General features: G+C 29.1%; 2 protein-coding genes and 1 long non-coding RNA gene across 7 annotated transcripts; 2 read left to right on the forward strand and 1 right to left on the reverse strand.

Moving 5' to 3' along the window:
• Positions 1–1,374: 1,374 nt before the first annotated feature.
• Positions 1,375–5,738, forward strand: LOC101494956 (RPM1-interacting protein 4). 2 transcript variants are annotated; one of them, XM_004510202.4, is made up of 4 exons: positions 1,375–1,601; positions 4,394–4,948; positions 5,092–5,280; positions 5,364–5,738. In XM_004510202.4, the coding sequence occupies exons 1-4, from the start codon at positions 1,596–1,598 to the stop codon at positions 5,391–5,393; spliced, it is 780 nt and encodes a 259-aa protein (XP_004510259.1). In that variant the 5' UTR covers positions 1,375–1,595; the 3' UTR covers positions 5,394–5,738. The 2 variants fall into 2 exon arrangements, with proteins under 2 accessions (XP_004510259.1, XP_004510258.1); XM_004510201.3 differs by having other exon boundaries at positions 1,379–1,601; positions 4,391–4,948.
• Positions 5,739–7,283: 1,545 nt separating this feature from the next.
• Positions 7,284–9,759, forward strand: LOC101494227 (NADH dehydrogenase [ubiquinone] 1 alpha subcomplex subunit 2-like). 4 transcript variants are annotated; one of them, XM_004510198.4, is made up of 4 exons: positions 7,284–7,440; positions 8,471–8,563; positions 8,683–8,789; positions 9,445–9,759. In XM_004510198.4, exons 2-4 carry the CDS (start codon positions 8,478–8,480, stop codon positions 9,546–9,548), a joined length of 297 nt encoding a protein of 98 aa, XP_004510255.1. In that variant the 5' UTR covers positions 7,284–7,440; positions 8,471–8,477; the 3' UTR covers positions 9,549–9,759. The 4 variants fall into 4 exon arrangements, with proteins under 4 accessions (XP_004510255.1, XP_004510257.1, XP_004510256.1 ...); XM_004510200.4 differs by having other exon boundaries at positions 7,288–7,440; positions 8,476–8,563; XM_004510199.4 differs by having other exon boundaries at positions 7,302–7,440; positions 8,451–8,563.
• Positions 9,760–10,858: 1,099 nt separating this feature from the next.
• On the reverse strand, positions 10,859–12,978 carry LOC101494010 (uncharacterized). The gene is made up of 3 exons (XR_190223.4): positions 12,816–12,978; positions 12,582–12,649; positions 10,859–11,588 (listed from the first exon to the last, which is right to left on the reverse strand). It is a non-coding gene; the product is annotated as an uncharacterized lncRNA (long non-coding RNA).
• Between the last annotated feature and the right edge of the window lie 2,148 nt (positions 12,979–15,126).

Here is a 15,126-nt window from a genome sequence, read left to right on the forward strand (position 1 = left end):
TAATTTATATTTCCAAAGCTATTGGTCTAGAGTATTATTTTGTAATTTATAGTTTGAAGACGAAAGTCAATCGTCTCAAAATTTTATGAATAAATAGATGTCAAGGAATATTTAACAAATCTTTCAAAAGAATTTTTTTTTATGTAAATGATTTCTGAAAGTGTAAATATGAGCTCCAATTAAGGCTTATGACCAACCAACTTCAGTTAAAACCTGTATTTGTGAGTTACTAGCCGTTTCTATCTCCTAATTTAGCCTATTGTAGTTTTTGTACTCTCTTCTTCTTGTATAAATAACTCTTAATGTATTCAGTTTGAGATTAAGGAGAATGAGATAGATTCAATATTACCACTATTTGCTCTCAGAATTCTGAAACATTATAGTAATCAGGTTTGGTTTTGAACTAGTGCTCATTGGTTCGAAGTTCAAATCTCCTACTATAATTAGATCTGTAATAATTATATATATATATATATATATATAAAAGAAATAAGAGAAGTTTATAACGAGGGGATGCAAAAATTAATTTTTAACCACCTAATTATGAATAGTCAAAATTAAAATAAAAAGTCATGTAATTTTTTTAAGTGATCATGTGTTATTTAATCAACTCTTAATAAATATTTAACATTTTCACCTTTATATATATATGTATATATATAAAGTTAGCTTTTAGAATTAGAAACTTAATACTTAATTAATAATTGTCTTTTGATGGTTTTTTTTTTTATTTGTTATATTATTTAGATACATGTCTGATTTGCTAGTCCAATCCGATACAGTTTTGATTAACTTGGTTCAAGGCATGGAATTTACTTGTGAGATTTATTTATTTTTAAGGTTCATAATTTTAATTTTTATAAATTTTAATATTTTAATTTTAGTTTCTGTAAAATAAAAATACAATTTTTAGTCTTGAAAAAATTATAATGCATGCATTTTTATTCTTTGTGGTTAATTCTTCATACATTTTTGAATGAAATTTTGTAAATATATTTACATCATTATATAAAGTTTATCCACAAAAAATAGATCAAAATTCGATTTTTATATCCAATTGAAATGATATAATTATGAATAGTTTTTTATATTTAAATAATATAATTTATATTTATTTATAGATGAAATGATATAATTACTGTTAAAATTTATTTTTTAAATTTATTTTGAAGAGCTTTTGTTAATGTGATAAAACATACAAATAATCATTAGAAAATTTTAAAGTTGAATATTTCGTTTTAGCATGAATTAAAAATATCACTATTAACTGTTATTTTTAAATCTTATTGCTCTGCATGACTCAATTGACAGAGAAAATTTTGAAACAGAGAGAAAAAACATAACATAAAAATTACGAACACAGGAAAATAATAATAGTCAAACATTACCGGTGGCGCCGGTCAACGGTCGATAAACCTCTTTCTAAAGCTATCTCTCTCTTGCTGGGTCATTCAATTTTGTGGAAGAGCTTCTTGGTTTCTCTGAATTTTTTTACCTCTACTTGGTCTAATCCAAAGAAGCTGAATTTTTTTAAATTTCTTTTTGGAGAATTTTGCTTTTTAATTTCTGGGTGCTTTTTTCAAGCTTAAAAGGAAATGGCAGTAAGTTTTTTTTTCCTTCTCTTCTGTATATTTTTTTTTATATTCATGATTTTGTTGTGTTTTATATGTTTATGGAAACTCAATTTCAATCTCTTGCATTATGTTTTATGTGTTTGGTGTATGTTCCTTCACTAGTTATCTCATTTGTTCATCTTCTATTGCTATGAAATAGTTGACCAAAATTAGACTTTAATTTCTTTTGGTCAACTTGGTTCATTTTCTATAGCAGATCAATCATCAATAGCTTCCTTTTCTTGCTTCTTAGAATCATGAAGCAATTCAATTATAAATATCTTATTATGTTAATTCTCTTGATTTTTATTAATATGATAGTTTCATTAGTCATGATGAGTTTGTAATTTAGCTTAGCCTTGTCTTTTTAATCATAAATTTTTAGTAATTTTTCCGAAGGTTGAATTAATTACCTAGTTGATAATTAATAATCATAATTCTAGTTGGATGTGTAATTACTTATTAATATAATTTTGGATCTTGCCAAAACAAGCAGCTAGTTGAGTTGTAAGTTGTAACTATGAATTGTTGTTTAATTGAATCCAATGTTTACTTATTTGGAGTTTTCTGTAGCAACATGTGCTATTTGTACTATTTGTACTATTTGGTGTTTTTGGACAATTAGATACTTGTGATGCATATGAGTTTGGACGTACTATATCAAATATCAATCATAATTGACATAAGGGGATAAAAGATTGGTTTGGTGACTGAGGTGGGGGAGTTAGGGAGTAGAATGATAAAAAGATCGCGGATTGATCCGTACCCTTAGCAAAATACTAACAATATTAACAATACTAATTACTAACATTGACTATTGCAAAAAGAACCATAATTGGCGTGACATTTTAAGGAAATATTACTAAAGTTATAGGTTTTATTTTCCTATGTTGTGGTACTTTGCTTAATAGCTTTGATACATAAGGGAGAATATCACTTTGCATTAGGCAGATGCAGATGTTTTGATGGAAAACAAAATAGTGAAAATGAACAAGAATGTTGTGTTTCAAGCGATCAAATGTTGCAAATATGTATATATCAGTTGAGATGAAGTATGGAGAAGCAAGTTTGGTGCAAAATATTGAACTATACATCTTAACACCAATGTGATTGAAAACCAATGTAATAATATATTCTGTGTCGATTAAAATGGTATAATGCTAACTATTTCGGTGATTCATGTGAGAGTCAAATGGATGAAAAACATAGAGGGTCTTCATCTTATGTGAATTCTAGAGGTAATATGTATGTTGAGAATTGGACTTAGAATTTTGTTGAGTATGACTGCAAGATTGTAATTTTGCTTAGGTGAAAAAGTGCAATACTTTTGGAGATTTTATGGAATGACTACAGATAGTTAAATGGGGAGGGTGTGGCGTACTTGCAAAGAAACTTAAATACTCAAGTGAGGCAGGGAGCTGTGAGTGGTTTTAGGGTCAGAATTTTGTATGTACCTGATGGTCAATAACAAGCCTCCTTGTATAAGATGATGGCTACATGATATTAGGAGAAATATTTTGTTACCTGAAATTGGAAATCTACGGAATATGATATAATTTTATGTTATTATAGAGGCACGAGATCAGGGATATGATATCAATGCCAAAATATTTGGGATGTAGATGAATTTATTAGAATTTGGGACTTCACATCTAGGGCGTGGCTTGATAACGGGTGATCCAACAGATCTTGGATAAACTCTGATACCATGTTAAAATTTATTAAGCAATGATATAGTATAAGTAAGAAATCAAATCTGTAGTTCTCAAGCATAGGAGTTTCTTATATCAGAAGTGATAAGAAGAGACTTGATCTATAGAACTTCAGAAAAAGCATTACATTTTTTTGTTCATTGATAAATTATCTCACTATTGTTCCATTATGTTTCTCACCTCAAATCATGTGAAAATCTGATGAAAATGATTTTTCCTGACCTTTTCGTAGTGAAAAGAAGAATCTGCAATATATTAGTGAATCAGGTATACAAGTTTGCATTCAACAATCATTTATTCAATGCATGCAACAATATTATTTATGCAGATAAATTTGGCCTAGTTTGGATTAGTTTCTAACTTATAGGAGCTTCTTAGTTAAAATAAGTTTATGGTTCTTAACTTATGGAAAAGTACTTATTAGCTTATAGATGTTCATTTGGGTGGGTTTTGATTGAGCAAGTTCCCTCCCCGGCTCGTCCTCTTGTAAAACCAGCAATTTTGCTAACATGCACCTGTTGGCATTGGTTTGTACCTAGAGAGCTACATTAAGTGTATTGAACTTTTCATGCACAAATGCATTATACAGATTGGGATTTTTAGTGTCGGGTATGTAATATTTAAATATAAGTTGTATACTGTAAATCCTAATGGTGACAATAATCAAAACGAATTGCAGCCACTCGGCAATTGGAGATGTAGACACACTTGACGTAACACTATGATCAAGCATAGTGTATTCTTCCTTTTGCATTTTCGTATCTTTATTCTTTTGAATCGAAGTTGCTGTTCTAATAGTAAGATTATCGTTCCAGTAAAAAAAAAAGTTAGATTATCCTAAGTTGGTCTACTTGAGCAGAATCTCGTAAATTCGTCTTATAGTTAGATTTGCAGGTTTTCTTTGGAATTACTCTTGTTATATGTTGAAGTTGAACATTGTATTCTGTTTTTCATTTGAATGAATTGTGATAGGACATTCATTAGCATTTAAAACTTGTATTCTGGCTTCTATTTTATTGAAACATAATAACTTAACAGAAACTGTTCATTGTGTCAAATTCGCAGCAGCAACGAACTCATGTACCGAAATTTGGCAATTGGAACAGTGGAGACAATGTTCCATATACAGCATATTTTGACAAGGCACGGCAAGGCCGAACCGGAACAAAGATGATAAATCCAAATGACCCTGAAGAAAATTCAGATTTAGTTTTTGATAATTCATCATCTGATCACCTTCTTCCTTCCCAATCCAAACCGAAAGTTGATTCAGAGGATCCATCTGGAAAGGGATCAGCGCGATCATCAAATGAGTTGCATAAGAGTCTAAAAGACGGTGATCCTAAGAACTATGTTAACTCTCCAGCTCGTCAAGACAATGTAAGCAATAAGAATGCCAATGATTCTACGCCTCGTGTTGGAGTAGGTTCTGCTGATAACCGACGAAGACCTTCAAGACAAAATACTGGGTCTGAGTACAGCGTTGATCGATCACCCCTTCATCGCCAAGCTAGAGCTCCTGGCAGAGATAGTCCCTCATCAGAAGGAAAGAATTCCTATGACAGCAGCCATGGTATACCGGGAAGATCCCGGTTAAGACCTGCTAATCGAGTGGATGAAACTGTTAGTTTTCTTATTCTTTTATACTATCTTGTATATGTTATTAAGCAGAGTAACTTGATCCGTCCTCATATCATTGTAGCTTGGAATCATTTTGAGATTTTCTGTTGCAAATATGTTCTGACTTTAGAATTCTGATACATCAGCCTGATAAAGGTGCTGCTGTTCCAAAGTTCGGGGAGTGGGATGTGAGTAACCCTGCATCAGCTGACAGCTATACTCACATTTTCAACAAAGTGAGAGAAGAGAAACAAGGCGGGGCCGGATATGCACCCGGAACACCTAACGAGAGGCCGCATGTTATCCGCAGGCAACCTGCAAATGGCAAAGCACAGGTAAGCCTGCACTTTCTTTTTTAACATATGGAAGATTTATAATTTTGTCAGCTGTACCGATGCTTATCTTTGTGCTTCTTCAGTGTTGCTGCTTTGCTTGGGGCAAAAAATGACTTGTTTGGAAAGTTTGAATTCTAAGAAGGTGAAAAATGGTGTTGTGAATGTTCATGAGGTGTGTGTAGCAGCACTTGTAAATATTCAAGGTTCTGTCTCCTTTAGCGAAGACATCATTGAATTATAACTACATTGTGTTCTTTCTTTTTTTTACGTGTATGTCTTTCTTTGGAATGTGCTTATAGCAAAGACACTTTGCATGCAAAGAAGATTGTGATTTTAAATTTTTGGCCTTTTGTTGTGGTACTGTTATGATCTTATGATTCAAATTAACTGTATTTATCCAAGATATAAGAGATTGGTTATATAATTCTTTTCCAATGAATTTATGGCTTGTGATTCAAGTTATACTGTGTTGAAGTCAATGTTGAACTTGTGTATTTTATACAAAGGATCTTATTATGACCTTATTACCCTTTCTATCAGCAGCTGATTCCAATGTAATAGTGATTAATAAATCATCTGATTTTTTTACTCACCGTCTCATTCTCTCTTTACTTTAAATTGGTGGATGAAGGTAATTGAAAGTGCATATTATAAGACATATCAGATTAAATTTAAACCATACTAACGTGGTTTTCTGATTTTTTGGGAGAGAATAAATAAAAACTAAAACGGAGTGTGGCGGGCCATGTAATACTTCTACTGCATCCATTCATTTCTATTTTTTTCTTTCCTTTTATGAACTCCATTCATGTCTATATCCATTGTCACCTACACTCAATATATTCACAATTGTTAAAAGGAATTTTCATGATTAGATGTGTTATAATTTTTATTATGATTGGGACTTGGAATAAAATAAATCATTTATAAAAAATAAATGATAAAAATTAATAAAAAATTATAAAAGATCAAAATAAATATTAAGTAAAGGATAAGTCAACAAAATTAAATGTAAGACAAAGTAATATCATACTCTATAATATAATATCATATGATATTCACATTGAAATATATACATATATATCATAAGAAAAATTTGTTAATGAAAATTTTTAAAATAAGAGAAATTTATATTGAAATATTATTTTTTATTTTTAAAATTCCATTTATATTCACATTATTTTTTATAAAATTTATATTTTCATATTCAAGTTAAAAAAAAATGAATGTGTATTATATCATACTCTATAATATAATATCATATGATATTCACATTGAAATATATACATATATATCATAAGAAAAATTTGTTAATGAAAATTTTTAAAATAAGAGAAATTTATATTGAAATATTATTTTTTATTTTTAAAATTCCATTTATATTCACATTATTTTTTATAAAATTTATATTTTCACATTCAAGTTAAAGAAAAATGAATGTGTATTGATAATGTAAATTAATTTTATATTATCAGCTAATATAAATCATTGATTGTATAATCATAATTTTCGTCAATCAATAATAAAATAATAAAGAGGGAAATGCATTTACTTCTATTTTCATTACTTTAAACGACACTAACACTCTTTAGTTTTTCTATACCCATGAAAAAAATTGCATTAAATATTTTTTTTGTCACATTTATTTATGTAATTTATTATATGACACAATTAGAATTTTCGTTTTAATTTGTAAATGTACGACTATACATTTAATGTTTACAATTTTAAAAGATATGTTTACCTTCTTAGTAGTATAACTAAAATATGTATTCTAATATTTTTTATAAATGACAAATAAAATTAAAAGAGTGACATAAAATAAATGACTAAAATTGCATAACTTTTTTTTATAATAAATATAGAAGAGATGAAAATTTTGTTTGAAAACTAAAACGGATATCAGTGTTATTTAAAATAGCATCATAGAGTCAAATGCAATTTCCTTAATAATAATGATAAACTGTTTACAACTTACAAGTACATAACCATAGAACTCTAAGTTATTATAAATAATATTTTAGTTTTATTATAATAAAATTCCATGTATAAGTTTTGTCCTTGTCGTATATATCGTATCAGAAACAAAGTTTGAGTGAAAAAACCAAAATATTTGCCGCAAAAACGCAGCCGGATTTTATCATCGGTCGTCAGAAAACGGTGAGAAACTCGTCCAGGTTTTATTTATTTTTTTATTATTTATTTTGTTTACTCTCTCATAGCTCCATTACGCACAATTGCGATTTTACGCTAAAGCGGTGCGATTGACGAAAACAGCATTTTATAAAACCTAGTGCCTTTTTTTGTCTCTGCTCTTCCTTTCATTTTCAGTCTCATAGTTTTTAATTTTCAATTCAAATATTTGTCTCCTGTAATTTCTATATAAATTATTTTATTTTTATATTGTAGTATATATATTGTTGTTCCCTCCTATTTTTTCGGAATAAATGTTTAAATTTTCAACATTTTTATTTTCTTATCACAATTATTTGATTGATTCATTTTCGTGGATATTAAGCAACTAGGTTTATACCATTGTAGTGTGGTTTTTGGTTTATGCTTGAATTTGTTTATATAATAAGATGCCAAATTTATAGTGTTTAGAACTTTTTCTAGGTTCTAGTGCTGAGCATTACTTGTTTGTATATTGAAAAAAATACTAGATTAAGGGTGGAATTGGATTTCTCTTTTTCTTTATGTTCGTAAAATTTAATTCTTCCTTTTTGATTACTCATAAGTGTCCTCGAATTCTGATTCTTGATCATCTTCAACCACTTTTCTGAGGTTGAAATTGCATCAGGACCTTTCATAAAAGCTTTGGCAGTTTATTAAAACACCACTTGAGGGTTCTTTTCTTTTAGAGAGGGTATGATTTGATTGAATTATAATAACTTGTTGCAACAGAGGAGTGCTTCTATGTGAAGCATAGGCTTGGGCGTGAATTCTCTGGAGGATCATCCTCTTATTGTTTTCTTGATTATCATAGTTCAATAATACAATGCACATTTTCCTCTATAATATGATTTCTGTGATAGGAAGTAAGGGAGTGTGCTAAAACTGATATATGTTTTTTTAGTCAGACTACCACTAGGTGCCAGTGGTTGTTTAGCTTGCATTGTTAGCTGTTACCTCCTTTTCTTCATGCCTTGTGATGAGGTAAAATCTCACAGATATTATAACTTTGAGCTAGGAAAGCAATGGCATGGAGAGGACATCTTTCAAAGAACATAAAAGAGCTTCGGTTTTTGATGTGCCAGACATCTCCTGCAAGCTCATCTGCAAGGTTAGATATATTTTTTTCTTTCAATGGACAAAAATTTCAAAGCATTATCTTTTGGTTGCTTTTTGACTAAATCTCACATATTTCAATATAAAATAAGCTCTTTTATTTTGTTATCTCAGGGCATTTGTTGAAAAGAATTATAAGGAACTAAAGACATTGAACCCAAAATTGCCGATATTGATCCGTGAATGCAGTGGAGTAGAACCCCAATTATGGGCAAGATATGGTATCACCTATCTTAATATTCAATTTTTTTAATTTGAATTCTTTCCCCGAAATTTAATTTACATTTATATCATCTTTCACATGGCTTTCCCCCTAGTTTCATAACAGGGATTTGTAGGAAAATAACATTAATGCACTGACATTGATAAACTGCTAATCAGCATTTTCCCCTTAATTTCATTTTGAGGGCCTTTAATTTATGAGAATATAATAGTATTAGTACTAGTAGTGTCTACAAAACTAAATTTCAATATTATCCCAATTTTGACTTTTATCCACAAACATTCGTTGTTATGAGTGGCAAATAGTACTTTTATTCCCTTCCAACAATATCTCGAATTCAGTTATAGAATAACATTGCCCCCTTAAAGTGTTATAATGACCCAACTCAGATTAAGAAAGGCATGTATATTATAATGTCAATTCATTTGTGATTGTTACTGCGGATTAACTTGCTTATCGTCAATAATACAATTAAAAAACTAATTCCCTTATAATGTCAATTTTGGTTTACTTACTACTCTGCAAATTTATTGCTTTTATGGTGAACTTTTCTGATTATATCTTGTAGCTCATCATTTTCATTCACGTTATTTTGAACTGGTTCTCTGTTTTTTATCAACACTCATTTCCTGTAATTTGTTCATTAATACCAGATTTGGGCGTTGAGAAAGGCATTAAACTGGAAGGCATGACAGAGCCACAGATTTTTAAGGTACTTGAAGATATGGTAAAAGCAGGGGAGTCTTTTAAAGTTTGATATGGATGCTTATATTCACTGTATGAATTGGAATAAATGTTATGTTGCACTTGTTATCTAAGTGTGACTTTTGGTCATTTCAAGAATGAACCTGTTGAGTTTAAGTTGAAGCTGTCAGTTATGCATTGTTAGAACATTTATCTGCGAGATATTTATTCAAAACACGGATTAAATCTATCTAATTGGATTCATATGATTATTCTCAGTGAAATGTTGACTTGCTGATGTCATGATTATTTATGTTTAATGTCTTTGCTCAGCAACCAGGTGTAATAAACCTTTTAAGCACTCGATGCAATTTGAAATGACCCATAAAACTTCTAGAAAATGAGTATAGTTAGATTTGGTGCCTACTGAAAGGTATAATGATAGAAACTTAGTTTTGTGTGATACAATTGAAAATGCAATAACCACGGGGTTAATTGTTAACCTCTGAATAATCATATAATTTTGTTATTAATAAGACATTTTATAGTCTAGGCAGACACCTGTGTATTGACGAGCAGCCTCGATTATAACTTGGTGGTTGATTTTTTTTCTCTTTAGATCTAACTGTCTTTATGGTCGATGCACCTTGTAGCGGTTCTAGAGATCATTGTAGTATGTTGTGATTTAATATAGTCATATCAAGAAGGTTTAATTGCAGAAAAATGTTACATAAAACTCAATACGAAAGAAACATGTTACATGGCTTCTTCCTATGAGAAGAATAGTATGATTTAACTGAAATTTAGTTTCAATTAACTATGAGAGCACTTTTATTATTATTATTATGAGAAAATGAGATGAAGAATAGTAAGTCATTGATCAAATCATGAGTAAGTATCATTAAAACAAAAGTTTGTGTTTTTTTAAAAGTGATTATATGTCACTTAAAATATAAAACAAGGTTGAAGTTTACAAGTATAGTTTGTGGTTCTTCATTAATTCTCATTTCCTTGGAAGTTGAAAGTGGTAACTCTTCAGCTCCTAAGCAATTATGCAAGATACTTCATTCGAAATGATTTATAAATCAAAATTAATTAAATTTTGCGGAATTAATTAAAATAAAAAGTTTAATGTTGCATTTTATTTGCATACAAAATAGTTGTGTGTGATCATAGTTAATTTATTCATATCATAAAATTGAACTTGATGTTGCTAAAATAGTCTTTTAGAAAAACTATATATATTTTTACTCACAAATTTATAAGAGTTAGTAAGAAATTTAGTATATTCATATATTTTTACTCACAAAACTATGAAACAATACATTAGTAAGAAATTTAGTATATTGAATTACCATCATTGAATAAAATAAAGAGGTATATATGAATCATTTATTCTATTCATTTTTCTTTGTAGTTTCAAACCAAATAAATAAAATTGTCTCATCTTAACAAATCCAACCTTTCAACTACAAAAAATATCAATCAAATTGTAGTTAAATCACTTGCATAATTGCATTTATGAGCATGTGGTTACATTGAAAGTATTTGCATTGAAAATTAAAGGAACTCTCAAATTAGGACAATACACACTTGGTGGAAAAGTATCAAGTTCCAAATCTATATTATAAATCCTCAAACGTGTCTCATTATTATACTCAACAAGTTGTTGAGGCTCAAGCTTCATCTCACTATTCCCTTCAAACACTAAAGGCTCAAGCAAAATGGTATTCATACTACCTACGACAAAAGGTGCCAAAGAAGCCCAAGCAAAGTTATTATTTTTATAGGAAGAAATTGCAGTGGTTGTATCATAATATGTTACACTATTGTTATTGGAGTTTCTTGCTGTAATGTTGAGCTTAAAATTATAATATAAGGTATTGTTGCTTGTGAGGTTGAATTGTATGATTGAAGCTTCAGTTATGTTGAACTCGATAGGTGGTGGGTTATAGGAGTCAATTTTTGGAAGAATTACGAAGAAGAAAATCAAAAAAAGAATTCCAGTCACAAAAACTATGAGTGCGCAATGATGCATCTTAATGATGATTTGTGATAGCTTGATCAATAATTTGTTGGTCAAGTCTAGGTGATTGATGAGGTATGGTGCAACCTGCTTGTAGAACAACAAATTATAATAACAAAAATTAAATTACAACATTGCACTCTATATTAATTGAACTTTAATATATGAATACATAGTACTATTTTACTATATTATTATCTTAATATCTATAAATTTAAAATCAAACAATTAATGTTCTCAATTGCTTCTTGATGGGTAGGTAAGTACTCTTTAAGTTTCTACAAAGGAGATGTCTCTAAGACTCATAGTGAATCAATCTTAATATACACATTACATTAGGCAAAGATGTATTATTGATTTGTGAGAATACAAAGAGTAAATCAACCCATTTACCAAGTTGTCAACTAATTTTGACAACATCTTACATTTGTTCTTAAATATAAGACCATTTGAGAATTTTTTTTGTCTTTTTTTATAAAATAATATTTTAATTTTCAACTACATTAATTATTTCTTTATTAATACATTCATAATTAATTAATTTGCATTTTTTTCTACTATCATAGAGATAGAAACATTAATTAATTTTATCTTTTCAAGAGTAAACATGTAAAAACAATATTAATTATTTATAAATTTAATACTACTATTTACTATTTTAATTATGTAATTTAGTAAATGAGATCCTATATTTAAGGACATAAATAGTAATGAAAAATAAATCTCTTCTATTATACAAAAGGAATTGATGATGGAAAACATTAATGATATGTATGGTAAGTGTAAAACAATTTTTTTTACATGCATCCAATTACATCTTACTATATGTACATATAATTTTTAATATAACAAAATGAAGTAATAATAAGATAAAATAAGATTGAACGATTGTGTAAATTGTAAAATATATTTTCACGTAGCTTAATTACTAAGAGGAAAACGTATAAATTTAAACTCTCCCATCACTAGAATAAGATAAATTAAACATATAAAAAGAGTAAAATGAAAATAGTATATAGTATATGTGAGCAGAAAATAAGAACAAACAAGTGAATTATGATGAATCAATTAATCACTTACATGTTAAGTCTTTAATGAAAATCTTCCTATTCCATGAGCACACTTCAACAAATCGCATGATAACTATCCTGAAAGACAAACAAAGGCACATCAAAATTTTGTTACAAAGCTCAAACACATAACTATATTGATTGAAAAACGTCACAATTCTAATAATGCAATCTAATAATGGACAAAAACAAAAAACTTATACTTAGTTAACGAATAAATTGTAAAATAATTTGTTTAACTAACAAGATGTAGCAACAACACTTCGTATTAAAGGCATATTTGGTATTCCACATGCGTCATTTTGAATCTCCAGTCACAAGTCATTTTGAATGATTTTTCTGAACTTTAAATATGATCACAATCTATACTTATTGTATAACATAACTCGTTTTCTCATGTATCACAATTCACAAGAATTGTGTATGTGTTTATACGTGCCAACAATAAGTTATCAAATTACGCCATAAAATTAGTAATGATCCTATTCATTCGTTAATTGATTATATTTCTTTTGACAAAGCTAACCAATCATGTTAAAGCATTATTAAAATATTGATAAATTCTTATGAAACTTTGTGTATTGGACGGTTGATATGATTGTCGATAAGCTCCGAATCATGATGGGTCTAATATAAGTTATAATAATGAAATTTATATACGTACTTTAAAATAACTAATTTCTATTTAATAGTAAGTATAAGATGTTTGCAATACTTATAACTTGGATGAATAATACAATAATTAAAAGGTGTCTGCAACACTTCTAATTTGAGAAGAATAATACAATGTATATCCACTAAAAAGAATTTGAAATATTGAAATAAATTGGTTAAATTTTTTTTGAAAGATTTATTTTTCATTTGAAACATGAATAATACTTTTCTTTTTGTTGTAATAGGTATTGAATCGAGTTTACTTTTTGTGTAAGATCTTCTCTTACGTTTTTATTAGTTATTTATCGAAATTTTATGTGCAATTCCTTGACCATTAAGACTTCTAGATGAGAATCTAATCATAGATTTTTTTTAGAAATAATTTTTTTGCTATTTTGTTGTTGTTGATAAGTGTTGAATAGTACACTTTCATCCAAGATCTTGCTTGCATTTGTTTATTTTGAACGCCTTGACTAAAAAGAAAAAACTTGACTAAAAATAAAGAATTTTGCCATAAAATGTTGTTGGTATTCTTGAAAAATCTTAAACAAATACATTAACAATGATAATCTAACATAAACATAGAAGAGGAAGAAGAGAAAGGGAGAAGAGAAGGCACCATTGGTTAGAGTCTCATAAACAAATGAACCAAACTTAAATGTAATAAGATTACAATATGTATATATACAAGAGAATATAAAAGTCTAAAATACCGTTACTAATATATAATGATATTATATAATATCTCCTCTCAAACTCACAATGCATTAACATGAAACATCGAGAGTTTGTCAACCAAAAATCGAAAACTTTTAATGGAATGCATCTTTGTGAATAAATCAGCAATCTGTAAGGAAGAAGAGACAAATGGTAGAGTAATGGTTTCATGCTGAAGATGATGGCGGGTAAGATGAAAATCAATCTCAATGTGTTTGGTGTGTTCATGAAAGACCGAGTTATGAGTAATTTGAATATCACTCTTGTTATCGCAGTGCATTGGAGTTGGCTCAAAAAGAGAGATACCGATATCAGATAGAAGCCAACACAATCAAATTATTTCAGCAGTAGTGGATGTCATAACACAATACTCAACTTCTGTAGAAGAGCGAGAGACAATGTCTGTTTAAGACCAAGTGATCACAATACATAATTTCTCAAACCAAGCTCGAGGAGTCTGTTTAAGACTGTAGATATTCTTTTTTAACTTACACATTTCCCCTTGATTATGAGAAACCCCGTGTGGAGGGACCATATAGACTTCTTCATGAAGTTCACCATTTAAAAATGCATTTTTGACATCCATTTGAGAAATATGCCATTGATGTATAGATGCAATTGCAATAAGAGTACGGATATTGGTCATCTTGGCTACAAGAGCAAAATTTTCTTCATAATCCATATCATATTGTTGAGAGAATCCCTTAACAATAAGACGTGTTTTATAGCGCTCAACCGACTCATCAGACTTAATTTTAATCTTGTATACCCAACGATACCCAATAGCACACTTTCTAGGAGGAAGAGCTATTAATTCCCAAGTACCTATTTTGTGCAATGCAGAGAGTTCTTTTGCCATAACATGCTGCCAAAGAGGATCAAGAATAACCTCCTTATAGGAATATGGCTTAAACAAACTGTGAATAAAGGTTAAGAAAGAAGCAAATGAAGCTGAATAAGTGCAATAGACAAAATCAAGTAACTGAGTAGATTTACAGTGACAAGAGGGATAACGAAGAGGCTGAGATGGACGATCAACAATCGTAGGAGGTGGTTTGACAGATGGGGGGATAAGGGGGTGTCATCATGTGGAGTAGTAGTATTTTTCATGCAATTCTCAATATTACAATCACTAGAAACATTATCATTAGAACCAAACGAATCAATATAGGTTAGTTCTGAAC

This window comes from Cicer arietinum, chromosome 7 (genome assembly GCF_000331145.2).
Source record: "Cicer arietinum cultivar CDC Frontier isolate Library 1 chromosome 7, Cicar.CDCFrontier_v2.0, whole genome shotgun sequence".
NCBI classification, from domain to species: Eukaryota; Viridiplantae; Streptophyta; class Magnoliopsida; order Fabales; family Fabaceae; genus Cicer; species Cicer arietinum.